Source organism: Leptosomus discolor, chromosome 4 (assembly GCF_034619465.1).
Source record: "Leptosomus discolor isolate bLepDis1 chromosome 4, bLepDis1.hap2, whole genome shotgun sequence".
NCBI lineage: Eukaryota > Metazoa > Chordata > Aves > Leptosomiformes > Leptosomidae > Leptosomus > Leptosomus discolor.
In genome coordinates this window covers 42,933,941-42,960,297 of record NC_141394.1, presented here as the reverse complement: position 1 = coordinate 42,960,297, position 26,357 = coordinate 42,933,941, and the positions used below count along the sequence as shown (strand labels likewise).

Genomic DNA, 26,357 nt, shown 5'->3' with positions numbered 1-26,357 from the left:
TTTCAAAATATCGATACAAAAGATATATGCTTTAATATTACAAGATTGCTCATAAGGGATGAGAAATTTCAGAGGGTCTGTTTCCCATTTTTGCCTCAGTATATTGCAAAAGAGATTGACAACTTTACTTTCAAATTAATACTAATAATGAATAACGTTATAGTTAGCCTCATATTTTCCTGGCATGGCACTTTTTTTCATCATACTTAAAATGTGAGATTTAAAAGTATGAGACACCATTCAGTTTTGAGCCCTAGAGAGTATTTTGTGTTTATGAAGGAAAAAGAAAACACTTGGAAGTCAGCAGGATGCTCAAAACGTAGCAAATACTTGGCAAAAGATCAGATTTTCAAGCTTCACACAAGTTTTTCCTATATGGCCAAATTTTATTCTCATTGTCATTGCATTCATTCACAGTATATAGCACTAAAATAATCAGGTTTACACTGATGTGCAAATATTAGCAAATGGAATAGCTTTTCTGATTTTCTGGAGATTTTTCAATATTTATCTTTAAATATTGTTGATAAGCAGGAGGAACTTTTACATTTCACTAGACTTATGTCTCTTCTGATCTCCACTGTAGTGGTTCACTGCTAAAGAAATTTTCAGTCAGCTCAAGGTTTTATAGATGTATTCATGCTATTAGCTTATTTTAATTTGTTCTGTCACATTTATTAAAAAAAAATACTTCAAGAAAAACAGATTAGAAGATCAGATTCATCTACATAGATTAAAAGTATTGTTATATAAACTGGAAAACTCCCCTATGCAAGAGTTTCACAGGAATAAAGATACAATATTGACAAGATATTTATCTTTCGGAAATTTGAGCCTGCCTATTTTCTTAAAAGTTACACTGGATTAATTAAGTTGTTTTAAAATCAAGAATAAACTTGTGTAAGCATGTAATCTAGCTCATCCAGAGAAGTGTAAACCTTGCTTGAATTGATTTAATGCCTGCCTGGTTTTCTGAGATTGAATTGTCACAAATATGTAGGCAAGATACATTTCAATTAATCAGCAGTTACAGGATGCAGTCAATGTGCACTTTGGAGTGGGGTAAGTCGCCTTTGCCTTGACTGGTAGGTGTCCAGTTTCAGGTTCTTAGTTTTTTCTGCTTGGGTATCTAAACTGGGGCTGTGAAATTCACTCCCAGAGTTGAAAGCCCCAGGGACTGCAATACTCTACTTTGTCAAGTCTCGGTGTGGTTTTGGTCTTACTGTAAGTTATTAGTCTGTTATCAGTATGCCCAAACACTATGGAAAAGGGTAATTATATTCCTTCAGCTGTAAATATTTTAAAAGGAATTGCTTCTTGTCTGGAGGACACACATTTTCCTTGTTGTACTAAAAGATATCTTTGTGAAAAGCCTGAAGTAATTTCTTACAGCAAGAGAAAGTATATTTGAACAATTGGAAGAAAGAACTACATCCACGGGTTATGACCACAAACAGCAAAGGCGAAATCAAAGGGTGACACAGTGTGTCTTCAGAGTGCTTATGCGTTTAACTGATAGCATTTCTCTGCATAATCACCCGTGAAGACAGGGCCAAGAGAAGGGGAAGTCTTATAGATAATGTCTTGTTCGTAAGCTCCATACTAAATAAGAGATGTGTCTTTAATTGAGGAAAGCTGAAATTTTCTTGGATCTGTCACTGAAAGGATTATTCAAATCTGTAGTTTGTCAGGATTAACATACTCTTCCTCATTGCTTTCCCATCAGAAACTACAATCAACAACTTTTAGCAAGGAACAGTATATTAATCTGTAGTCAGATAAGTCTGGTTTACAATTACTTATCCCATGTAGGGGAAGATTTGCCGATGCCTTATTTTCTCAGATCTCATTTTTTACAGAACAACAGCCAGCATAATCTATTTTAGAACTGGCTGGGGAAAAAGCAATTTCTCATCCTAGCTGTACTCCCCCAAAATGATAGATTTGTGATTTCAAGACCAGTACTATTACCAGTCATTTCTTAAAGTGTTTGGAGAACTTTGTCTCAACAGAGGTAAACAGGTCACAAACCTACCATATAAACTCTAAACGATCACAAAGTGATTTACAGTTCTGGCTTTGAGTGCTTCACCAAATGGTTGTACTAAGTATAGTTATTTGCACAATACATTCTTCTGGGATTTGACAATACAGTTTGTATAAAATAAAGACTGTCGCAGGCTTGGGCACAAAGCTTGACCCAAAGCAAAAATTTTTGAAGGTCAGAAAACTTTTAATAACTTGTTTTGTTATATTCAGATATGCCTTTGTATTTCTAGTAGAAGGCAGGAAAATCAATGCCATGAGAAAAGCCCGTTGTTTAAAATGAACTGACCAGAAACTCCAGACAACTGGAATGTTTCCAGTACAAAATAATCCATTTTCTCTCTTCTCTGTGCTCTTTTTCCCCTCCCTTCTCTTTTCTGGTCACCAAAAAATACACAGCTGGCTCTGGACTTCCTTGAAAATGCTGGTGAACTTGCCCTTCATGGTGAATTTCTCCCTCATTCCCATTAGTATAGGAGGCACTGCTCATCCTTTTTCTCTGTAGATGTGAACTGCAGTGATAGTCACCTCTTGTATATGCTTTGTGACATGGCAAAGCATTTTAAAAATAGTAAAAGGTGGAATAAAATCTCATCTATCCACCTTTTAGTGTCAGAAGCAGGGAAATGCAGAAAAATGATACTTAATATGTTCATTGGCTTACAGGACAATAAGAATTTATGGCTTTTAACTACATATTCAGAATCTAAAGATAAGTGCTTAGTTGTTCAAAACCTTCTGTGAATGTAATTATGAATTAGTCAAAAAATATTTTGAGACTGTATTCCTGACCATCAAATATTTATGTGGTATGATTATGCTCCAAGAATAATCTAATTTTTAATATATCTTTATAAATTTCTGTTTAAAAATCCTCAATGAAAAATTCCTTTCTTCTTAAATGTCACCTCCTCTGTATACATTGTATTCCCTCTAGTTTCTTCAGGTCCCAGTTGCTGAGTCCAGTCTTGCAAGCAAAAATCAATGGCTGTGCTCCAGTTAAATATTCAGAAATAATGATAGGGGAAATCTCGTTAACAGCCCAAACTACAGGGCAGTAGGTTTATTCCTTGGCAAAGGATCTGTTCTCATCGCTCCATCAATTACAGATTCCATGTTGCATGCACTCCTAAAACTGAACCTCTGCTGAGCATTTAAAACAGGCAGGAGCAGTATTTCTGCAGGTTTGCCAACACCTTTCATTTTCTCCAAAACGCATTAGGCGACTTCCAAATATCATCCTAATGATCTAAACTGGCAAAAGAGCTAATGGATCAGAGCATACTAGGTGCTCTCAAGGAACTCAGTAAAATGTGCTTAAATGCCTTCTATGGGTGGGAAGCTGACATTCTTGCAGGGCATAAATTATATCACCTTAATTTTCAAGTGAAGAAGGCACTTTTCAAGTCTGTGTTTTCTCTTAATGGAGCAATCCATAAAGACAGAGATTTTGGGTTGCTTTGAGTCTTTTATCTTTTCAATTTATGAAAAATAAAAGAATAGCTAGATAAAAGATAGTTTGCCTGAAGTTAATTAATCTTTCTTAATATCTGTTAATCAGCATGTATAGCAAATCTTTTCAGCTTGGGCAGTGAAGAGGCAGGCACCTCTCAGAACAGCTCCATCTGCTGACACTCTGCAGGCAGACTTCAGGAGATGCTTTCAAGGCAGTCTCCCTACCTAGCTAAGAAAACACCTGAGTTTTAACATGGCGTGAAAAATGAGACACTCTTTTAGAATGGGAAAAGTTGCAAAGAAGCGAATATATTTTATTTCTCCCTGTCTATTTTGAAGCCAAAAGATATAGTAGTAATGCTTACTTGAATATAGCAATTTATAGAGAAATGTCCATGAGGAATTGTATTTAAGCATAACTAAACAATTAGCATGTGAAATTGCAGGGGGGAAGACTGTTGCAAGTGAAACTGAGACCATAATGACTAGCAAAGTAGAGCCATCCTCAGAGTTTTCATATAAATGTTTGACAGTAGGTATCCTTACAAAGTAACACTTTCAATTATCGCTGATGCTTTGACACACCAGCTAATGAATGCCATCCTAAGGAGCATTTCTGCTACCAGTGCACATTCATTAAATTAGATGCTTTAAACTAAAAGTGTGTGGGCATTGTCAAAGCTGAAGAGAGGTCAGACTCAAATTAATAAAACTAAAATTGGGTCACAGCTTTTAAAGGCAAGTTCTTTTTATTCTTTCTTTCTTTCTTTCTTTTTTTTTTTTTTTTCCTGCTGGTGTGTATTCCTGCCCTGTTTTGGAAGTGGTTACCTCATCAGTCAATTTACAGATGTCAAATATATGACAGACTTCCAAGAAACAGGTCTGCAGTTGTTTCCAGCACCACTGTATCTGGAAATCATCATTTGTGGGAAGGAACTAAAAGGTCTGCTCTTCAATTCTTGTCTTTATGGTCTTAAACCACACTCTGTTCCAATACATCTATGCACAGTGACCAAACTGGTAATATGGAATAATGCTTTGTTTAAGAAGTTGCATACTAAACTTAACTCAAACATACTGACTTGAATATGTTACACCACGTCACCCATTCTCTTGAAAAGCAGTGTTCATTTGGCCTTCATCTAGATTTTCACGAAAGAAATCGTAGGCTGTGACACTGTGAGACAGCCCTCTGAAAGACGCAGTGGATGTCAAAGTAACAAACCTGTACATTTAAGGAGGTAGGAAAATATTGCTGCCTCTCATTTTTAGACTCCTACATAAACAAAAAGCTCTGAAGTGAAAGGTTATAACTTTTCAGTGCAACTGTGACAGAAAATGTCATTGTTGAAGGTATAACAAGGTGTTCCAATATGCAGCTCACAATCTCCATACATACATGTGATTAGGCAGTTGTATAAAGATAAGGTCATTTAATGGTCTATGAAATGTTCATGAAAAAACATGTCATTTAGATAAAACTTGATGCAACTAAATTTGGTGAAGGTATTTCTATCTTCTATTTCTATTCTAATGTGTCTTCTCTTTGTGGTTTTTTTTTTTTTTTATTAGAGGACAACAATGGATGGTCTTTGCAATTTGATAAACATTATACAAAGGACAAATACAATAAACTGAAATCTCTGTATGCATTTCAGACAAAACCACCTGAGTGCTGTAAGTAATTATAGATATTATTTATGTGATTGTTACTGATGATTCATAGAAAGAAATACACAGCAAATATGCTTATCAGAAAACAATATATAATGCAGTTTAATTTGTCGTAAAACAGTTAATGTCTCGGACAAACAAATGCATTGAAGCTAATTTCAGTTCCACTAAGAGTGATTCATTTTCTGTAAGAGCAGCATCAAACATAACCAATTATGAAGGTAATATAAATGTTTATCAGAATATGTTAATACCACTGGAAAGACCATGAAACACACATCTGTCAGAGTGAAATGAAGGCAACGTTCCTCCAAATTCACTTCTTTGTGCATCAAATGATTCTTGCAAACCCCCTCCACTTCTGCAGGCATTCATCCCTTTGTATAGATTTTCTGACTCTGTTGTCTACTATGAGCACTAGTTTAAGCACAGAGATGGGGTGAAAAAGAGCAAAGCCTTCCTGACCCATTTTCATCCCATTTTCACCTGGGCTCATTCTAGTAAATATGAGAAGACTAAATCATCTTAAAAAGAGCCATAAAAATTCCATGCCAGATTCCTGTACATCAAGCCTAAAGCTCAAGAGCTTTTACAAGCTCTTTCACAGAGGTCAGGAGGTAACATAATTTTTTGAGTCCCTTTATATTTATTGTTAGAGTCTTCCCAGGTCTAAATCAATTATGTAAAAACATGTGCCTTTTAATTTCTGTTTAACACAGCCTGGTATGTCTGTCTTTGTGCTCCCTGTTCTTTTACATGGTGTTTCTTTTCTCCACACCCCATCACACCACCCATCTCACCTTTTGCCACAACCACATTCTTGTTCTCGCGCAGTGGCTGGTGCTGTGCCAGCAGAGTGTACCTGCCAAGGGCTGGAGATCTTCTGCGATGCTGCCAAACTGCGTGCTGTCCCGTCAGTCTCTTCAAACATAACCATAATGTAAGTAGAGCAGAAAAGTGGTCTCTTGCTCTGTTCAGGTTTGACTATCAATGCTACAACATTTTAACATCTACAGCCTTATAATTATGACCACTTGGCTCAGATGGTGCTCGTGAAAGCATAGCGTGTCTCTGTTGACAAGTCCTTTCACATTTTAAGTACGGATTTTACCTGCATAAAAGGAGAGAAAAGGAACCAAAAAACTCAGTGTGAAGTGATCGTTTCACGTTTGTAACAGTGACTTGAGCTGGCAACCTTTTCAGGAAATCTGAAGAAATCTTTAAAAGAAATGTTTACTTTTAAGACACAATGCTTAGGACCTTTTTATCATTCTATGATCCTACTAGTATTCCTAGTCTATATTCCTGCCAATTAAGTCAATAACCTTGAACTCAGTGGAACTACCTGCTTGAGCAAATCTTTTTAGTTCTCATTTGATGTCTCTGAAGATGCTGTTATTTAAAAGGATTTAATCTGGGCTGGGTCATCATACAGATACGTATGTGTAAGCTAAACTTTTTGAAGAGATCAGGGAATGGTTGATGTTGCTCTTAGTTTGCACATCACTTGCACATGTCTGAGAGGCCATTTTCTGTGTGGTGATCACAGGGCAGCATCATGTGTCCTTACCTGAGGATCTTCCCTGTAGAGCAGGGGTGTGGATATTTCTGTTCAGTACCAGTTTGAGCTCATGTGCAGCCGAGGTTCTCTTTCCTGGGTCAGTGCTTGAATACTGCAATACTTCAGCACAAAGACTGTTATGGAATGTCAAATACATATTTAAACTGCCTGTTGGCTCAGGGTCAACAAAGACTTCAAAAATAACGGCCCAGTTTTAGCTTTAGAAAAAGCAGTAAATTGGCTCTCAGGCTAATCCAACCATGCCCTGAATTATTTTTATTCTTGACAGGACATTTGAGTCAGTGCCAAATAGAGATGGGGACATAAGGACACATGCACTGGGAAACAAGCTCTATAGACATTTGAAGTTTGAAATAAATCTATGGTTACTATTTAACTATCATTTTGTCAATTGCTCTGGGAACATGGAAGAGTATTTTTTGATGATAAAGTATTTGGCTTACTGTTTAAATAGATACAAACATTCAGACAAATGGAGGTAGTGTGTTCAGATAGTTTCATGTTGCTTTTTATTATTTAGCAGTGTGAAAGCTGCTCCTATTCAATAACAAAAATAGCAGCACTGTAGGAAGCTGGGAGAGCAATTTTACTGTCTGTGTTCATTCCTACAGGTCTCTTCAGAGGAATCTGCTAAGGAAACTTTCTGCTGACATTTTCAAGAAATACCAAGACCTTAAAAATCTGTAAGGGAGTGCTTCAAGTTAAAATATCTATTTAGTGCCTTAAATATTTATCCTTTCCCTCTCACACACACACAGAGAGAACTTAACATCTAAGAGACAACCCTCAATTTATAACCAAAATTCTGTTTTGTCTTACCCTTTAATACCTCATCTGTGTAACCTGTTTGGCTCAAATAGCTTGATTTGACATCCCTCTTTTTGCAAAACCGTAATTTCTGAACATTTTTAAATTGACTATTTTATACCAGAAAAATGCTAAATTTTCATCATGTCTGAAGGAAGTTAAATTTATAATGAACATTAATATGCCATAAGAAATTAAAGTAACTTAATCCATTTATTCTGCAAAGCAAAAGTTTGAAAACTGAAATTTCCTATTGTCATGGGAAGCTCAATCACATGGCACTTGGATTTACTCCTAATTATGTCTGGTGCCAGGCTGATAATGCCCCAACTAGTCAAATTGTTATGGCAAAACAATACTGCATTATGGTTTATGACGTCTAACATGTATGTGGTTCAAAAATCATAGCCTTTACCGAGTTTTCTTTATACGGAATTAGTGAAATTAAGAATTAAATGCAAAAGTAGAGCAGGGCTCCTATATCACCAACTCAAGGCATAGAACATTCCTAGAAAACTTTTATGGAAACTGTGCTGGACTGCAGCACCATCTTGTGTTCGCAAAGTTAAGTGCCATTATGACCTTAAAGTCTTGGGAGATACTTTTTCGTTAAAAGAAATACATCCATATCTACTCGTCCAAAACATTTGTATCTAATACTAATTTCACACCTTTCTGATCGATAACTGTATATTTTCAGAAAGCTCTCGAGCAGTGTTTGACACAAACCCATTTTGTAAAAGCCACTGTCAGATTTCTTACTGCTTTTTAAAAGGAAGGCATCTGGATGCTTTATTAACTGCAATGTAATTAAAAGGATTTCTATTTAAATATTACTCAAAGAATAACGCTATAATGCTTTTAAAGTATTTTAAAATTATTTAATGTTTGCAGTTGATAATATTTTTGAACTTATTTCATCAAAGTAGATAAAAACAGTAGGAAAAAATAGTGTTCTTTAGTTTACAGAAGAATAGTAAGATCCATTTTATATTTTTATTATATTATCTTAAAAATGCAACATTTTGAAAATTCTCTGACACTACAAACAGAAAATTCAAAAACACATTTTAATTTTATATTTGCCATGCAAAATTTTGCTTGCAGCATGGTTCTGGCTAAACATAAGGATCAGGTCACACAGGTGAGAACTGCAAGGTTAGGACCTAAACCAGGAGGTCACAACCAACCAGTTCATTGTTCATCTCAGGTAAACCAAGTGCCCCTTTGAATAAATTTTGTAATTCTGCTGGGGGGGGGCATATGTCTTTTAAAACACTTTGCAGTCTCTGCCGCTATACCTATGAAATGGTTATTGTCAAATCTAATGTGTAACAAGTTTGACAGCTTCAGGTATCACATGTGCATTCAGTTTAGTTAATAGATTTTAATTGGTTGTTTATCCTTACTTTGACTTCGCTTGCTTAGAGAATTGATTGCTGTTGGTTTTGTATCTCCTTAGGTATCTTCAGAATAATAAAATCAGAGCTGTATCTGGACGTGCTTTCAAAGGTTTATACAACTTGACAAAACTGTAAGTATTGCTTTTCAAATGCTGAAGTAAAAAGCAGCAGGAAGAGCTCTGAGAGTCACTATGGACGTCCCTCTCTTATTTGATTCAATGTTAGGAAGTTGTGAAATGGTCCAAATCTTTAACACAAGGACTGGATTGAGAAAGCAAAGATAGATTAAGAGCTGTTTGTGCAAGTTTATCTGACAGGACTGTATTTTGAAAACACAAGTGGACTTCATACTTCACTCCTGTTCCCCAAATCCTCAGAATGGAAGAAGGAGACAGTATGGCAGTTACCCTGCAGAAAGTCAAGAGAGAATGAAAAAGGAGTAAAACAAAAGCAAGAACTTGTGATGGATGAAAACTCTTTAACGTTGTATTTTGGTTTACAGAGCAACCCAAAGTAATCAGCATAGTAATGAAAAGAACACCTTTTCCTTTGTTTTGCAGCAGCTTTTCAAAAGGTGCTTCTAACTTTTAAGGAAAATGCTCAGTGAAAGACATGACATATAAATTGCCTTGTTCAGTTCAGCTTTTGTTTCTGCAACGTTTTTAAAAGGAAAATTTTTAAATGTTGTACCTCTTAATTTTCTGCCACACAAGTATGGTTGATTATCTGTTATTGCAGCTGCTGTTATTCCCTCCCCAGACCATTTATTGTACCCTTCCCCCTTCATTTCTCAACCTTTCTTTTTCTATGATTCTGGTATCTACATTTATAACTAACATCCTAAGCCAATACTGAAAGGGATCCTGGGAACATTCACAGAATTAATCACTCCACAGAAGGAAACTGAGAAGGGCCTAAAATACATCACAGTGAAAATATTTAGCTTGCTGTGTTTTCTTACTGATAAGACAAAATGTTCTACATAATTGCTCTGAAAGTCCTCGCTAGAGAGAGTCCTGCCTCACTCTGAAAGAAGGGGATGAAAATTACCATAGTAAAAAATTATAATTATTGAAATTTTAGCAGTATTCTGATAAATTATCAAGGAAAAAAATCTTAAAACTAATTTTCATGCATCTGATGCTAATTAATCATTCTATTCATTCATCTTGGGTTGGTCTTGTTTTAGATACCTGAGTAATAACAAGATAACCAGTTTGAAGCCTGGTGTCTTTGAAGATCTCCACAAACTTGAATGGCTGTACGTTGTTTCCTTACTTGTATGTTTATTTTCTCAAAGAATAATTAAAGCAAGACAAAGAAATACCTAGATTGCTTTCATTTTTGTGCACAGCAGTACTTAACACTAGATAATAACTAAGGAACGCCCGTTACACTGTGTAAGGTAAAAATCCAAGTGACTTTTGCGAGAGCAGAAATTAGTTCTTGGGCCTTAATGGCTCCAATGACTGATGAATTTTACAAGACTAAATAATGCTTATTAGTAATTGCTTTTTACAAATTAATACATGAAATAACTCAGATACTACAAAACAGTAGATAGTTTTTTCGGCAGGTCTTTCCCCGTAAGTAGTGCTTGAAATGTCACAGACAAAATGACTGTCATAATCTGAAATATTGGCTTATCACTGCTTTTAAGACAGATGAAAATTAAATGCTATTTTGACTCAGTAAAGTTATTAAAAATAAGCAAATAATAACATGCCTAATGTTTTTCTGTTTGTTTGGAACTGTTGGATTGCCGTGGAACACTGTTATGTGCTGCTGTTTTGTTTTCACAGTGAATCCATTCAAAGTGTCTTGATCAAAGAGTTTTAAAAACTCGCAGGAAAACACTTTTCTCTAAGTTGAAAGTAATTACTTTCTCTAAGTAATTTTTTTTAAATTAAATTCTTCTGAAACGAAGTTAATTTGATGAATTCCCTGACCTGCTAAGGAGTAGTACATTAACTTTTTAAGTAGTTTGGATGGACATTTGAAGAAACCCACTTCAAAGTATGTTACTTTTTATCATCTGTTCAATTTAAGACTGCAGTCAATTATCCATCTGATACATGCTTTGCTGTAATTTATAGGATAATTGAAAATAATAGGATAAATCGGATCTCTCCATTAACATTTCATGGACTCAAATCACTTATTCTACTGTAAGTATGGAATAAGATTCAAAAGTGTTGATTAAAAGAACAGAACAGAAAGGGCAGATACGTACGTAAACCTTTTTGTAAAGACTGCTTGCTCACCACAGAGTGCTGGCAGTACACCTGTAGCTTATTCTTATCCCCAGGCAAAATGTGCTGGAGTAGGAGAATTTTAGCAGACATGCAGTGTTTGGAAAAATCTAGGGAGATGGGTGGGAAAAATGGTCAAAAGACAAAATCACTGAGAGGGCAAGGATGTGGCAGCTGCAGCAATGGGTGCAAGTTGATCTCCAGAGCCATGATGCAGGAGGCAAGAGTCCCATAGTTCCTGCCCCCCTGGCAGCAGCTCAGCCTCCCTCCCCGAGACCCTGTCCGTAACTTGTCACTGCCCTCTCCAGCCCCAAAGACAAGGGACCCTCTTCCCTTGCAGCCCAGAGGGAAACTTCCCTCCGTATTCCCCTTCCTCCACCACCTGTAGAAGTTGCATGCTATGACCTAATAGTCAAAATATTTGCATTTACTTGCTATGTTTTATTTAAATAGCAGTGAAGTGAACATCTTTCCTTTACCTGGTAATTAACAAGTTAAGGATAAAATACTGCTCCGCAGAATGCCACAGAGAAAATACCTGGAAGTTTAAGAAAATAATACTACCATCAAGACTACGAGAAATGAATCAAGTTTTGACTGCCTTTTTTCAAAAGTACAAACATGAGAGATGGGAATTTTTTCTGTAATGTAACTTCTGGCAAATACAGCCAGCTATACTATTCTCTTTTTTTTTCAGAGAGATGATGAACAATTCTCTTGCTCGTCTGCCTGATAAACCTCTATGCCAACATATGCCAAGACTAAACTGGCTGTAAGTCTGCCTTATTTCACTAGAAAAATATTATTTTCTCTCTTTGCATGGCACTTCCACGACATTTTTTCTAATGGGGTGCTGGATGTTACAGAGTGCCTGCTGGGTCACTGCAGGGTTGATGACCTAAAGTCATCAATTAAGTATGCAGAAATATTACATGTCTGATTCCCACTCTCTTCTGTGCAGTCATGAAGTTCTGGTAGCATTTTTTTTTAATTACCTTAGAATAACTGCCTGAATTTATTTTCAGTGATTGATGTTTTGGTTTTATATCCCAGGGACCTTGAAGGCAACCATATCCATCATGTAAGAAATGTCACTTTCATCTCCTGCAACACTCTAACTGTACTGTAAGTAATAGGATATGGTAGCTAGCCAGAACGAGACATGCTTTTGCTGAACAGTCAAGTGATTCATTACAGCTAATACAAAAGTTTCCTGAGTACCATGGTTATTTAGATCTCAAGGAGATTAAATTAAAATGCTTGGTTTTAAATGAGCACCATACAGAATAGCCACTGCTTAGATTTATAGCAAAGTTCAACACTGACATATGCAACTGAACTTCACTGAAGCAATCTTGACCGAAATTTTAATTCTAACTTTTTCCTTGGAAAAGGAGGCAAAAATCTCATAATAAAAAGAATAATAAAAAGTAGCAAACCTACAAAATGCGTAGTTTGTTTCTTCATTTTAAAGAGTTTGGTTGGCTGGCTCATCAATTGTAGCATTTTCCCCAAAGTTTCCTCAGTGACGATGTAATCCCTCTCACTTTTTGATAGATTAGTAGGCTCCATGTTACCTGTCAGTTCCAATTTTCAAGTCTTGTGCAGTACCCATATTCTTGGCTTTCTCTTTGCTTTTAAAACCCAGGCTGTTTGTATAAGGAGCAAGCTCAGTGGAGGATGAAACGTGGGTGAAGGAAAAGTTGCATCGGCACGTGCCTTGTCCGAGATGCAGTTAGGTCACAAAGCTTCCAGCCCACTTCCTCCTGCCATCTTTATACCAGCCTCCTGTGGGTATATACATATGTGTGTGTGCATGGAGATACATATACACACACACACATATGCATATACATGCACAAATACATGCACGTATAGGCAACAAAAGTTCTTTATCAAGTAGTAAAATGCTAAGTTTCTAGATCCAGTTAGCTTGTTAACTGAATTGGGCAAATATTTGAAGATGCAGAGAAGAGAGAATTTTTAAAGTTTACAAAAAATTTTCTCCAAAACCATATAGATGTCAAGAAGTAGCAATGTGTTTGTTTTATTCTTTCAGGGTGATGAGACGAAATAAAATCAGCTCTTTAAATGAAAACAGCTTCTATTCTCTTCAGATGTTAGATGAATTGTGAGTAGATTTCTTCTCTAACTTGTACAACAAGTTACAGTTTTATAATTTATATTGCAAATATTATTTATCATAAATTCTATTTGATATAACATGCTCTGGAGATAGCACCCATCCTCAGGGGTTTTTATATATATTTAACAGGGAAAATAGTTCATAAAATACGTATTCTGTATAAATAATATTGAGGGGGTTTGCTCAAGATCATTATGCTGCCTGAACAGAAAAATATTAATTAATCTTACATCACCCCAGTCTAGGCATGTGCATGCCTTCAGTGTCTTTTAGACCAGTTTGCCAGTTTCAGTCAGACTGAGACCTTTATTTCCCTGTCCACAGTTACTAGGATTTTTGTTTATTAAAAATAAGGAGCAAGGTAGAGAGAACAACTAAGGGAAAGCTGTGCTGTTTAGCCCATGTGAAAGAATTCCCGTCACAGACCAATACGTTTAATTTATTTCCAAGCTCCTGCAACAGAAGTTAAGGGTATTTTACTTTCTTCTTGATGTTAATAAGATAATAATGAATTACGTATCTAGTGGCCTATCCAAACTAACTAGACAAAGAGAGATCTGATGGATCTATAATCCAAGTTTCTGATAACCTATATCATAAATAATATCCTATATGACAAATAGAATAAAACTGTGTGTCTTGAAACTGCAAAACTGTTTGATAAAATTACTGAGCCTAGTAAGAACTTACTGTATTCTACCTGTGGCTGTTTCTGCAGAGATTTGGCGAGCAACAAGATTGAATCACTTCCTCCATATATATTTAAGGATCTAAAGGAGCTTTCACAACTGTAAGGATTCTTGATTATTATTGTATACAACTGTATATTACTCATTTGATATGATGCTTTCAGTCATGAATTCTGGGAAGGGAAAGAAAACAGCACCTTTGTTTGTATGCATCATTTAAGCTCTGCCTAAAAAATACTTATCCCAAAAGTAATTCTGTATAACATTTTCCCAGAATAGTTTTGTAAAAGATGTGTATTTTCATGTCCCAAAAGACAGCAAGTTCAAATTCTACCTTTTTTCTAGATCTTGACAGTGTATACAAAATGAGCTATGCTAGTAGTTATACCATGAGAAATTAATAATTTGATGGGAATGTTTAATGGGATATCAGGATTTGGCTCTAAAAATAGATCATAAACATGTAAGGGCATCATACAGATGCCTTGTTTGCAAAAACTGCTTTTTTTCCTGTGAAAGAGTTCAAAAAAACACATAAGGTATTACAAAACCAGAAAGACAGTCTCTCTTTCCCCCATGACATGTATATAGGCAAATGCTCAAAAGCTGCTGCTGGCAAGTCTCAATCTCTCTTACATAATCTGAAAGAGGCACTAGTCACAGAATCAAAGACCTCTCCAGAGGAGAAGAGGTAGTATGCAGAATAACTTATTTTTTCTGCTTTTCCAGCATCCTTGGGATCCATCACAATACACTGGGGCAACCAAGTGTGTATAGCTGCACTTACTGAGTTTGTGCATCTTAGCTGCAATAGCAAAACAAAAACATAAGGAAAAGTTATAGAGAGAAGAAAAAGGGGATGTACCTAGAAACACTCTTGCGCAGAGTGATAGCATCTAATGCTAATGTCTATTTTTACATTCCACTGCCTCTTGAACTCACATGAATGATTATGAAAACATTTATTTTAGCAACTAGCAACATCAATTGTAATTTATGTCTAAATGCATGCAGTTCAGCTAGGTTCTTTTACTTGAAAGATAAGTCCAGGAAGTTTAATAACTAAATATTTCTATAGTCAAAATCTTAAAGCATCAGGTTGGGGGAGGCAGGGGTGTGTGTGTGTGTGTCTACGTGGCAATAGTATGCCTGAAAAGCATCCGATTACTCCTTCCACTGGTTTATCAGGCTGAATAACACTGAGTGTTGCCATTGGCAGTTGGAACTGCCAATTGCACAAGTCTTTCCTACAGGACTGGAAAAGCAAATGGGTTATGTGTTTGACTTTATCTTTAGAACAAGCTGTGAGGAAGATGTACAAAGCTACTTACATCTATGTTGTACTTACAGGAACCTTTCTTACAACCCCATCAAGAAAATACAAATAGACCAGTTTGATTTTCTGATTAAACTCAAATCCCTGTAAGTATCAAGTTCTTACATTTTAGCTACATTCTCTTCATGATTATGCACCTCTCCTTCAGAAGGACAAGATCCAGAATATGTTTTGTAAGAAATTGCCCTTGAAATAGTTTATAGTTATATTGATGATCCTCAACAATTTAAGTCTGGAAAATAATTACCAGCAATACTCAAATTTTCCTTCCTGAAAATGCCAGCTTCATAATTGAAATTTTTCCAACAAAAAGAGATCATAAATTGAGCTTAGAGAAGGATGTTGTCTCTTCTGCTATTACAGAATAAGATTAATTCAACTCTCCTTTGACCTTGCACATTTTGTTCACAGGGCTTAAGGGTCGTGCAAGGTCCAGTTGGGGCTATTAATGCCTTGGGCAGGTACCATTAGGACATGTAAAGATGGGAATTATAAAGGAATTGGGTATATCTACAAGTTTGGGGACATATTTCCACTCTTACAGAATCTACTGCTAACATCATGAAAAGAACATTACAAACCAAGTAGGACTCAGCTGCCATGTCAGAGTGAAGTGAGACTCTTACAAATCTTTTTGAACAGTTTAGGGGGAGTTTTTGTGGGTGCACTAATACAGGAGCTCTAACTTGAATTCTGCCAGCAGAGCTCTTCCTAAAACTGTGCGATAGTGCAGTGACCATCTTGCAAATCTGAAACTATCCTGCAGTAGATTCGAGTACATCTTCACAGACCACTACTGCACGTCTACAATAACCAGATTGGTAGAGCACAGCACTGGTTCTTGTCAGTCATCATTTCAAAATCATAGAATTATAGAATAGTTTGGGTTCGAAGGGACCTTTAAAGGACATCTAGTCCAACTCCCCTGCAGTGAGCAGGAATATCTCTAACTAGATCAGGCTGCTCAGAGCCCAATCCAACCTGGCCTTCAATGTTTCCAGGGATGGAGCTTCTAGCACCTCTCTGGGCAACCTGTTCCACTGTTTCATCACCCTCATAGTCAAAAATTTCTTCCTTATGTCTAGTCTAAATCTATCCTCTTTTAGTTTAAAGCCATTACTCCTTGCCCTATCACAACAGGCCCTACTGAAAATGGTTGTGGACATCCAAAAAGAGACATTTCCTCAGATAGGAGCATAATAGGAGTTTATGATTTGACTCCTGAGCTGTAGCCAGCAGTGTACATGCCTTTGTTGATCAGCCCAGCTTCCTCACAGTGATTTGGAATTCAGTGGTCAAGTTCAACTATATTTGGTAAATGGCTAACAACCTGAAAATATTAAATCTCTACGAGTTTCATGAAAATAAGCAGCTGAACGCAGAAAAGAATAATTAATTACCTCCCTAATAGTCAGGCTACAGCATACACTTTATCCATTGTTTAGCACCAAAGAACTCATGCAATTCAGTGACCGTCACCTTCCAAGATTTTAAGTTAAGAAAGTTGTGAAATCTTGAGATAGATCTATAGGAAAATGTTGCCTTTTTGCTAGCTTGGAATAGTAAGAATAGCTGGGGAAAGCACACCCTAAGATTCATTACTGTGCTTAAATAAAACTAACACATTTCCATATTGGGGGCTTTTTTCTTGTCTCCTAGCAAAACTGCCTACCAGCCCACAGCATATAGTAAGACTGGTACTTTTCTCCACTTTTTCCTAAATGTGCTCAGAACTCACATGAATGTTGCATTCAAAGCATTGGACAATGAATTCAACTAAGGCTCCACATAAGGACATAAGGATAACCAAAGACTTCTGACCAGTTGCACATCTAACCAGTGGACGGGATGGACTGGAAGAATAGAGATACTGAAGTTCTAAAAGAGCAACTTACACAGGGGAAATAATAGTCCCTTTTTCAACATAGTAAAAAAAAAATAATAATAAAAAATAAAATAAGGAATCCCATCTATGTGTCACAGTGTCACAAAAAAGCCAGCATTTTCCCTTACATGCCCTGTTCTGTGTCCCAGCTTCCTGCTGCTCTTGATACAATGAAGACTGAACTCCTGCAGTGGTTTGTTTGTCTAGTAAAGCACTCCCTGGGATAAAAGACAGAAGAGACATGTAAAATATTACTATTGGAACAAGTTATTCTTTTCCCAGAGATGATGAAAGAACATCGATAGAGCAATACTTCGGAAGGGCACCATAATAATTGGAGATTGCACTGCTGAGAGCAATAAAAGAGCCTCCTTCCTGATTTTGGAAGAAGAGCTAGTTTATTAGCATTACTGCAATTTATTTTATTCCACTGTAGCTTTTACGCAGACTTTCTGTTCAAGTTTCAAAGGGACGACAGATTAGATGCAATTAAAGTTCATCTCTAATTTCCTATAATTACAGAAGAACAATTAAATGCTCACAAAGTTTGTTCTTTTACTACGGAGTTTCTACGGCCTTTAACTGAGAATATATCGTTTACAGCAGCTTGGAGGGCATTGAAATTGCAAACATCCAGAGAAGAATGTTCAGACCCCTGAAAAACCTTTCCCACATGTAAGTAAATTATTCCAGTTTGCTTTCTTTGGTCTGAATTTTATAATTTACAGAACACTGGATAATTGAAAACAAAAGTATATGAAAACGAGCATGTGAGCAGTTGTCAAATTTCTACAGTTTTTAAATATTTTTTTGTCTTTCAGAACATTTTCTACGTAGTTACTAGAGAGTTTTGGTATTCTGGTAACCAAACTAGCACCATCCCTTTTCTGTTTTTCTTTCTCACAACCAGATATTTTAAGAAATTCCAGTACTGTGGATATGCCCCTCATGTGCGCAGCTGTAAGCCAAATACCGATGGGATTTCATCCCTTGAGAACCTTTTAGCTAGCATGGTACAGAGAGTGTTTGTCTGGGTTGTATCTGCCATCACCTGCTTTGGAAATATTTTTGTTATCTGCATGAGGCCTTACATCAGATCGGAAAATAAGCTCCACGCCATCTCAATAATGTCTCTCTGCTGTGAGTACTCCATGTGTAAAAGAATCTTGGTTTAGTCTGCTTATATTGTGTATGATATTGTTGTTATAATATAGTGAATATTTCCAGCATTGCATTAACTGAACTTTCATGCTGTTGTAAATGACAATTTTTTATTTTAATACTGCGAGTACTGTGTCAAATTCCCACTTTCTTCAGCAAGAAGAAACAAAACTCCAAATTTTTCATACGCCCATAAACCAAAATTCTACTATGCATTTTTGAGTAAATAGCAATTTGTGTGTGCAAATACTGTGTTCAAAACAGTTATTCTATTTTTTGCACAAGCAAAAGTTTACTTATGCACATATAGAAAATCAGTCCCTCCTAGCTCCCCAGTATTAAGAATGAGGGGCTTTTATTTTAGTCCTACAAGTAAGACAAGTTTATGGATGAACTATTCGGCAGTACAGTCACTATAAGATTGAGCACCCTGTCTCAATACAGGAGAGTCTATAAATATTTCACAAATGCAATCAATCCTATTTTGAAAGGTAACTGTCAACAGTGTATAAAATGACTTTGACGTTTCTAAATACAGTATGTCAGTGATTTCAAAACTGTTGTTTCCATGGAAACAATCTGAATACTTTGCAAAACCTCTAGCCAAAATACTTGAGAAGCCTTCAGCTCTATGTTGACAGCTCCTCTTCCTTTACTAGTCTTAGAGAACTAGGCACATCAGTTTTGAACTAGCATAAGGTGGGCAAACCAAAACTAAACTTTGAACCCAGCAGAGATGACCTACTCAAAGCAGATTATCTTAAGGCAAATGTCAATACCAAAAGGAACAAGACTTAATAAAAAAAGGGTTGCAAGAATATTTCTACAAATGAAGCCGTATCTTTTTCTACTTGTAGCTTGCAAAGGAGGAACAGAACTGAATTATAATATAATATTGATTTTTATATCTATATATTAGCTGACTTACAAGTATGTGCTCATATATACGTGTGTATGTCTGTTTTCCAATATACATATTCACAGAGAATGGGAAATTCAGATGTGTAAATAATGATGTTAAGCACTGTGCCCACAGGTGCTGACTGTCTGATGGGAATATATTTATTTGTGATTGGAGCTTTTGATCTTAAATATCGTGGAGAATACAACAAGCACGCTCAGTTGTGGATGGACAGTATTCATTGTCAATTGGTGGGATCGCTGGCTATTCTGTCTACAGAGGTGTCAGTCTTACTGTTGACTTACCTGACTTTGGAAAAATACATCTGCATAGTTTATCCTTTTAGGTGTTTGAAGCCCAGAAAATGCAGGACAATTTCCATTTTGGTTCTTATCTGGATAATTGGGTTTGCTGTTGCTTTTATCCCACTGAGCAATAAGGAATTTTTCAGGAACTACTATGGCACCAACGGCGTCTGTTTTCCTCTTCACTCAGAACAATCAGAAAGTTCAGGAAGTCAGATTTATTCTGTTGTAATTTTTTTAGGTAAGTTGCATTTCCTCTTTATATATGATTAGAGCTGCAAATGAACTTGAAAGTAGAAAGAAATGAATGACCATTAAGTTCTCAAATTAACAGACTGTCAGGGAGGTAGAGCAATGGTACGACTAGAGAACTACATAGTTTGGATCAGATGGTAGCTGTTCCTTAGGTGATGAATGAAACAAACACTTGAGCAGAAGCAAAAATCCAGTGTTCAGGTGAAGACAGGCTCAGATTTTCTGGCCACTTAATGCTATGGGACTAGCAGTTTATACGAAACACTTTCCTTTACTATCCAGCCTGCAAATAGGTGATGTGGAATTGCCATTATGCTGTTAAAATGTAACTAATTTTAACCTCTTAAACAGGTGTAAACTTGGCAGCTTTTATCATCATTGTGTTTTCCTATGGGAGTATGTTCTACAGTGTTCACCAAACAGCTATTACCGCTACTGAAATTCGGAATCATATTAAAAAAGAGATGATCCTTGCTAAACGTTTTTTCTTCATTGTATTTACTGATGCACTATGTTGGATACCTATTTTCATTTTGAAACTCCTTTCTTTACTTCAAGTAGAAATACCAGGTATGTGCTTTCTTTTGTGAGGCTGTTTCAACTGTGTCTGTATGAAGAGTGTTGTTTCTACTTCAGAAGAGGAAGAATTTAATATATTGAACTATATTACTATGAGCTTTATGTTATATATATATATATATGTACACACAATATAATGAACTATGTCATTCTACTACTGAATTGAACTATATTAGGATATATAGATATACACTATAATCATCAAAGATTAGTCACCTTTGAATTTGCCAAAAAAAAACCCCAAAATTCAAATCGTTCAAGTCTGTCCCTGTAGAATATCTATAAAACACACAAAATACATTTGAAAAGCAAGGCTGAATTGCATTGGCTTTTCTTATCTTATGGGTTTTTGCTGGTTCAGTTGCCTAAGTATGGCTCAGGACAATACAGTGATTCCTACCTTGATTTACCAATACAATTGTTATGCTGAAAAAAACTTTTTTACTAACTGGTACTTATAGTTCAAAACATTAAGTTACATAAAGCTCCACTTACCTTCTTCATGCTACAGATATGTTCCCATGTAAAAACAGCATAACCTAAAAGATAAAAAAATCGCACCTTATTTTTTTCCTTCTCTTCGCAATACCAGCACATGCCACAAAAATAATCTCTTTATGTAGGGCTTGTAAACCCTGTTAGAAGGAACATGTGAATATGAACAGTAACACCAGCAATAGCGGCTCAGACTCAGTGTACAGATGTATGTCACAATACTATGTTGGCAAGAAAACGTTTTAGCTCAGAGGATTTTGTCTGACCTACTGACCAGAAGTGTTGGCAGTCACCTTTCCAAAGTTTTGACATACATTTCAAATGTATGGAAGTTACATTGATTATGTCAAATATTTTCAGTTATTTTAAATCTTTTAAAATGCTTCTTCATGAAGTTATCAAACCACCTAAGAAATTTTAAAGGAAATCTTGTGAAAAGTAGAAGCAGATGTGTTCTGAGTCAAGAAACCTTGAAGAAATCTTACTGAACCACAGGGTGACCTTGGTTTCAGCAAACGAATGTTCTGCGTCAGATAAATATGATTAAACTACCCATTTCATAAAATTAAAGACATCACAGATAGTTGTCTAAGTTTACAGAAGTTTTAAACCCTGTTTGACAGCATTTCTTCTTCTCTGGGGATACACCTGACAGCTTTTGAACTAAGCATCTGCTTGTTTCCAAAACAGTAGCCAATATTATGGGCATCAATAGGAATGTATTGACACTGCAACGAAGTCTTAAAGCTAGGGCAGCAGGGATGGGTGAATTTAAGGTTTTGTGGGAGTGAATTTAGGTTTTTGTGCAGCTCAGAACAGTTCTATAACTGTTCTCTAAATCAAAAAACGCAAGGGAGGGCTCCCACCAACATCTTTCAGCACTTAAATCCTGTCCCTTCTCCGCCTGCCCCTCAGGCAACTTATCTCCCAAACACTAAAGATGAGAAGGGGCTGCTGTAAAAATGCACACAGACCTCGATACAGGCAGGGCAGCAGGAAACCTTCAGAAAGGAAGACAGTGTGAACACAGAAACTCTTACCAACAGGGCAAGAAAGAAATAGGGAGGATGTATATAATGTCTGAAGAATGGAGAAGTCCTGGTGCAGAGGAGAAAGCCAGCTTCCGAGGGGATAGCGGGACTGGAGGATATTGCTTTGCAAGAGGACAGGAGATCAGGGACATCCTTAGGACTGGATGTCACTAGTCACGGGAAGAGGATGGGGAACAGAAATCATAGGAAGAGACAGGGAGCAAAGTAGAGAAAAAGTTTTGGGGCAAGAAAATGGGGGTCAGCCTGAACAAGAAGTGTGCCAGGGCTAGTAGGGAGCTACAGAAGAGAGTGATAAATAGAACTACTGGGAGAATAAAAAATGTCAGCTTTTGCAGAGAGTCCTGGAAACAGAGGGAGGCAAGAAGGCAGTGCAAGCATAGCAGTGAGAAGAAAAATAAAAGTACCCGTTGTGACACGGACTAGGAGCACACAACCACCCCTCTCACCAGGAAGCTGTGCTGCATAGGCATCAAGCACTTGCATTAATTAGCGGGCACAAATGCTGGAATGTATATTACAGCTTCCTTTCTTTTTCCCTCCCTAAGGTACCATAACTTCTTGGGTGGTGATTTTTATACTTCCAATAAATAGCGCTTTGAACCCTCTTCTCTACACTTTGACTACACGACCTTTCAAAGAAATGATTCATCAGGTTTGGTACAATTACAGACAAAGAAGATCCAAAAGAGGTAAAGGCGGTCAGAAAACGTACGGTCCATCGTTCATTTGGGTAGAGATGTGGCCCACGCATGAAATCACGCCGAAGGTAACGAAGCCTGTGCTTTGTACAGACTCCTCTGATGCTTCAGTGACCACACAGTCAACAAGACTAAATTCATGCTCATAAATACATTTTGAATCCTCACAGTGACATCTGCACTGTTAGCTTCACAGCTGTGGGCTTACTGCCTTACAGCGATGAGGAAAAATGACGGAGGCATCACACCTGGGCTGACGTGACACCAAGCAGGAGGAAGAGGGAGCAGTGTGTCTCTTTGCAGGTAGAACCGAGACAACAATAATTTTACCATCTCATGACAGTACCTGACATTGAGAACTCATCCTAGATCAGAACGAGAAGTCAGCTGTTTGGTTTTTTTCCTCCCAGAAGCCAGGAGTGTGGAGGAAAAAAAAAAACAAAAAACAACCGAAAAAAAAGAAAAAACTGTCATTTTAAAACATCTCACTCTAAAAGCAGAATGTTTCAAAATCGTCTGTCTTTGGAGAAAGAAAAGGTTATTTTCATTAAACTTTTTTTTTTTTTTTAAATACTCCATTTCAATAACTGAATTTTTTTTGAGTTGATTGGTTTCCCCATTAAGATTTTTTTCACCTCAAAATTTCTGACTGGCTCTATTTAGGCTGCATCATCTTTTAAAAGCTTTAGGGAGCAATAGCCCTAAGAAAAATATTTAAATTTCATAATTAGACCAATTATTATATTTGTGTATTTTCACTTGTATATTTCACAATTATGTACAAGTGAAAATTTTATTCCTTTTAAAAATTTACCAACTATTTCACTCATGTAAAGACAATCCCAAAATTATAATAATTGTCTAATTAAGGAAAAAAGAAAGGGTTTTCTCAACTGAGTGTTGCCAGCTAAAGCTATACAGCTGGGGGACGTTTCCCCGTCAGAAGAGCATCCTCCCCTGATCGGACTGCATATCCCAACATCCTGATGCTGCTCTTTCCCTCACTGTTTCTTAACGGGCTGCCATAAGTAGCTCCCCCCAGCTTGCAGACTTCACAAATTTCAGTCTGAAGATGTCGATCTCTGCACATGGAATAATGGGAGACAGCCAAATAGAGGATTTAATGGGTGTCATGACACCCACATTTTAATAATCTAGTGCATCGGATTGGATGCATTATGGTTAAAATAATTTAAGAGGCACAGCCGTTCAGCACTTTCTAGGGTATTATTTTAATGCCCAGAGTTATACACAAAAAGAATTTATCCTATCCAGAACAGTCCTCTAGGGGCAGTTCCTCTGCATATACTTACTGAAGAGAATCTTTTCCATTATGAATTACTGCAGCTTCCCTCATTCTTTCAGTACCATACTCAGAGTCCCATGGCCTAGAAGCCCACAAAGGTAAAAGAAATGCTTCTTTTGCTTTGATGATTTGAAGCTTCTTTAAATTAAGTTAAAAGATACTTCCAGTGTTTGCACTTAACTTAACAGTACAAGAAGTAGAACTAAAAAAAGTGTGGCTCACACTTTAACTGTTTACAGAACTTTGGATTATCTCAAAATTGAAGTTTGTTAAGCATCTTGTTTCCACTACTGTATGTTTTATTGAAATAAAAGATCATCTGCTGAACAAAAAGACTTCTTTTCCAAGTTGCCTAGCAACATTTTGGGTTGCGGGTTTAAAAACAGCTAAGTGAAATCCTGCGGCATGGACTGCCTTTAACCAGGGCAATTAGAACTCTATTTAACAGAATTTGTGTACCCCGAGGGGCCAAGCCTTCTCAGTGTTTGTTACTCCTTTTGATGAAATGTCCAAGGGTGTCTGTCCTTACCATCACTTCTGTTTTTCACTTAAATTGATTATGGATATATTCAGTGTCATCTTTGTTTCTATGAGTAACACCAGAATATTATTTCAGAATTTTTTGTTACATCTTTATTACTTTGATAAGAAAACTACAGTTTGTCTTTTAAAAAGTTCTTCTACCAGTAAAAATAAGGCTGACTGATAAATCATGGTACAACCACGTTCTCCTGCAACCTCCCATTGCATTTCAGCATTACTTTTTTCACATTGCTCTGGGAACAGTACAGGAGTTTCAGTACAGCTATTTATTACAGATTAACAATCTTTCAGACCAAAAGGGTCCATTAACTGCAAGCTCTAGACTAACTACCAACTGCTTAAGGCAAAGACATAAAACAGGACCAAATACTGAATAAGTTCTAATGTGCTTCCTGATAGATGGGAGAAAATATTTCACAGATTCTGTTCTAATTGATGGAAGCTTTTACTTATAGTTCACAATAATCCACAATGCTGTTAAATTTACACCATGCAGAGATATATGGTCGATCATAAGGCACTTTATTACAACAAATGATAGTGTAAAATTGTTTGCAGTAATCAAAAACTCTGCAGCTTTATAGAAATATATTGTAATACTGCTAAAAATTGTAAGGTTTGGGATACAGAGCTTATAGAAAGCTTGTAAATAAGCCACGACTTGCCATATTATCCCATCCTCAATACAAAGAAAAACTGCACAGAGGAAAACCTGAAGTCAGTTCAGCAAGTTTCTCTGGAGTTGGCAGGGTTTCTGTTGGCGACAGCTCTTAAAAAGGAGGGCTGACAATACCTCCTTGCAGGACACCACTTCTCCACCAGTAATGAGTTCTGGACGTACCACACATATTAACTTTGCACCCACCACATTAAGAAAAAAAAAAAAAGGTATGAGATCATGATCTCATGTATGAGATCGCTCCGGCTGCAATGGAAGAGTCTAAAAGTCAAACCCGACTCCCTAAACAAAGGTACTTTACTCGGTCCCTTACATACAACATCCATACGAGTCATCAAGTATTTCTGAAAGAACTCGGGGAGTTGCTGAGGGAAAACAAAACCCCAGACGAACTCCCTAAAAAACGTCGTTTTAAAGACACCGCGCTCCAGTCCGACAGAAGCGGGCGGCTCGGCGTAAGCCGGCAGGGTCAGCCGCTGGGCTTCAGGGACTCGTACCCCTCCCGTAGCAGGTCCCGCCATGTTCGGAGGAACCGGGCGTTCTCCGAGCACTTGGTGGCGAGCTCCTCCACCTGGGCGGACACGGCCGACGTCGCCTCCAGGATCTTCGCCAGGGAGAAGGCGGCCTGGAGGAAGAGCAGACAGGTTGGGGGTCGCCGACGCCCGCCCGCCCCGCCGGCGTCCTCCGTGAGGGGACGCCCGCCCGCCCGCCGCGCCGGCACTCACGTCGCCGATCTGCATCTCCACCACCTCCAGCAACTCCTGCGTGTCCCCGGCCGGCAACTCCGGCGGCCGCGACGCTTCACTCCCGCCGCGGATCCTCCGAGGCCCCGCGCCGGGCGAGCCCTCGGAGACCGCCGCGGCCGGTAGCGGCCCCGCCTCGGCCATGTCCCGTCCCGCTCGGCTCACCGCCCGCCGCCCCGCCCATCCCGCGCCGAGCCCCGCCTCCCGGTATGCACTGGGGGGCGGTGGGCGCCGCGCCGCGCTGCGCGCCGGGAGCGGTAGTCTTTCCTGCCGCGGTCCCCCGCGGCCGCCTCGCAGGGGCTCAGCCCACCACCCCGCATCCTCCGAGCCTCCCCCGTTTACTTAGTAGAGGAGCGAACCGATTG

The 26,357-nt window shown here is 37.7% G+C and overlaps 2 protein-coding genes across 2 annotated transcripts in view; one reads left to right on the top strand and one right to left on the bottom strand.

The window, feature by feature from the left end:
• Positions 1-22,870, top strand: part of RXFP1 (relaxin family peptide receptor 1) — a 29,781-nt gene extending 6,911 nt beyond the window's left edge. Inside the window, exons 2-17 of the mRNA XM_086464037.1 lie at positions 5,074-5,223; positions 5,962-6,115; positions 7,369-7,440; positions 9,027-9,098; positions 10,157-10,228; positions 11,064-11,135; positions 11,917-11,991; positions 12,273-12,344; positions 13,279-13,350; positions 14,084-14,155; positions 15,405-15,476; positions 17,879-17,950; positions 18,186-18,415; positions 19,473-19,883; positions 20,249-20,467; positions 22,569-22,870. Of these exons, the coding sequence (XP_086320163.1) occupies positions 5,217-5,223; positions 5,962-6,115; positions 7,369-7,440; positions 9,027-9,098; positions 10,157-10,228; positions 11,064-11,135; positions 11,917-11,991; positions 12,273-12,344; positions 13,279-13,350; positions 14,084-14,155; positions 15,405-15,476; positions 17,879-17,950; positions 18,186-18,415; positions 19,473-19,883; positions 20,249-20,467; positions 22,569-22,870 (2,046 nt within the window). The 5' untranslated portion in view covers positions 5,074-5,216. The remainder of the gene's footprint in view (positions 1-5,073; positions 5,224-5,961; positions 6,116-7,368; positions 7,441-9,026; positions 9,099-10,156; positions 10,229-11,063; positions 11,136-11,916; positions 11,992-12,272; positions 12,345-13,278; positions 13,351-14,083; positions 14,156-15,404; positions 15,477-17,878; positions 17,951-18,185; positions 18,416-19,472; positions 19,884-20,248; positions 20,468-22,568) is intronic.
• Positions 22,871-25,451: 2,581 nt separating this feature from the next.
• Positions 25,452-26,136, bottom strand: C4H4orf46 (chromosome 4 C4orf46 homolog). Its single transcript, XM_086464519.1, has 2 exons — positions 25,975-26,136; positions 25,452-25,874 (listed from the first exon to the last, which is right to left on the bottom strand). Exons 1-2 carry the CDS (start codon positions 26,134-26,136, stop codon positions 25,719-25,721), a joined length of 318 nt encoding a protein of 105 aa, XP_086320645.1. The 3' UTR covers positions 25,452-25,718.
• Between the last annotated feature and the right edge of the window lie 221 nt (positions 26,137-26,357).

Bases quoted from the DNA above. Each gene is read 5' to 3' on its own strand.
- C4H4orf46 (XM_086464519.1), bottom strand. From the start codon at position 26,136: ATGGCCGAGGCGGGGCCGCTACCGGCCGCGGCGGTCTCCGAGGGCTCG. The intron at 25,875-25,974 runs GTGAGTGCCGGC...CTCTTCCTCCAG, and splicing joins TGGAGATGCAGATCGGCGAC to GCCGCCTTCTCCCTGGCGAA.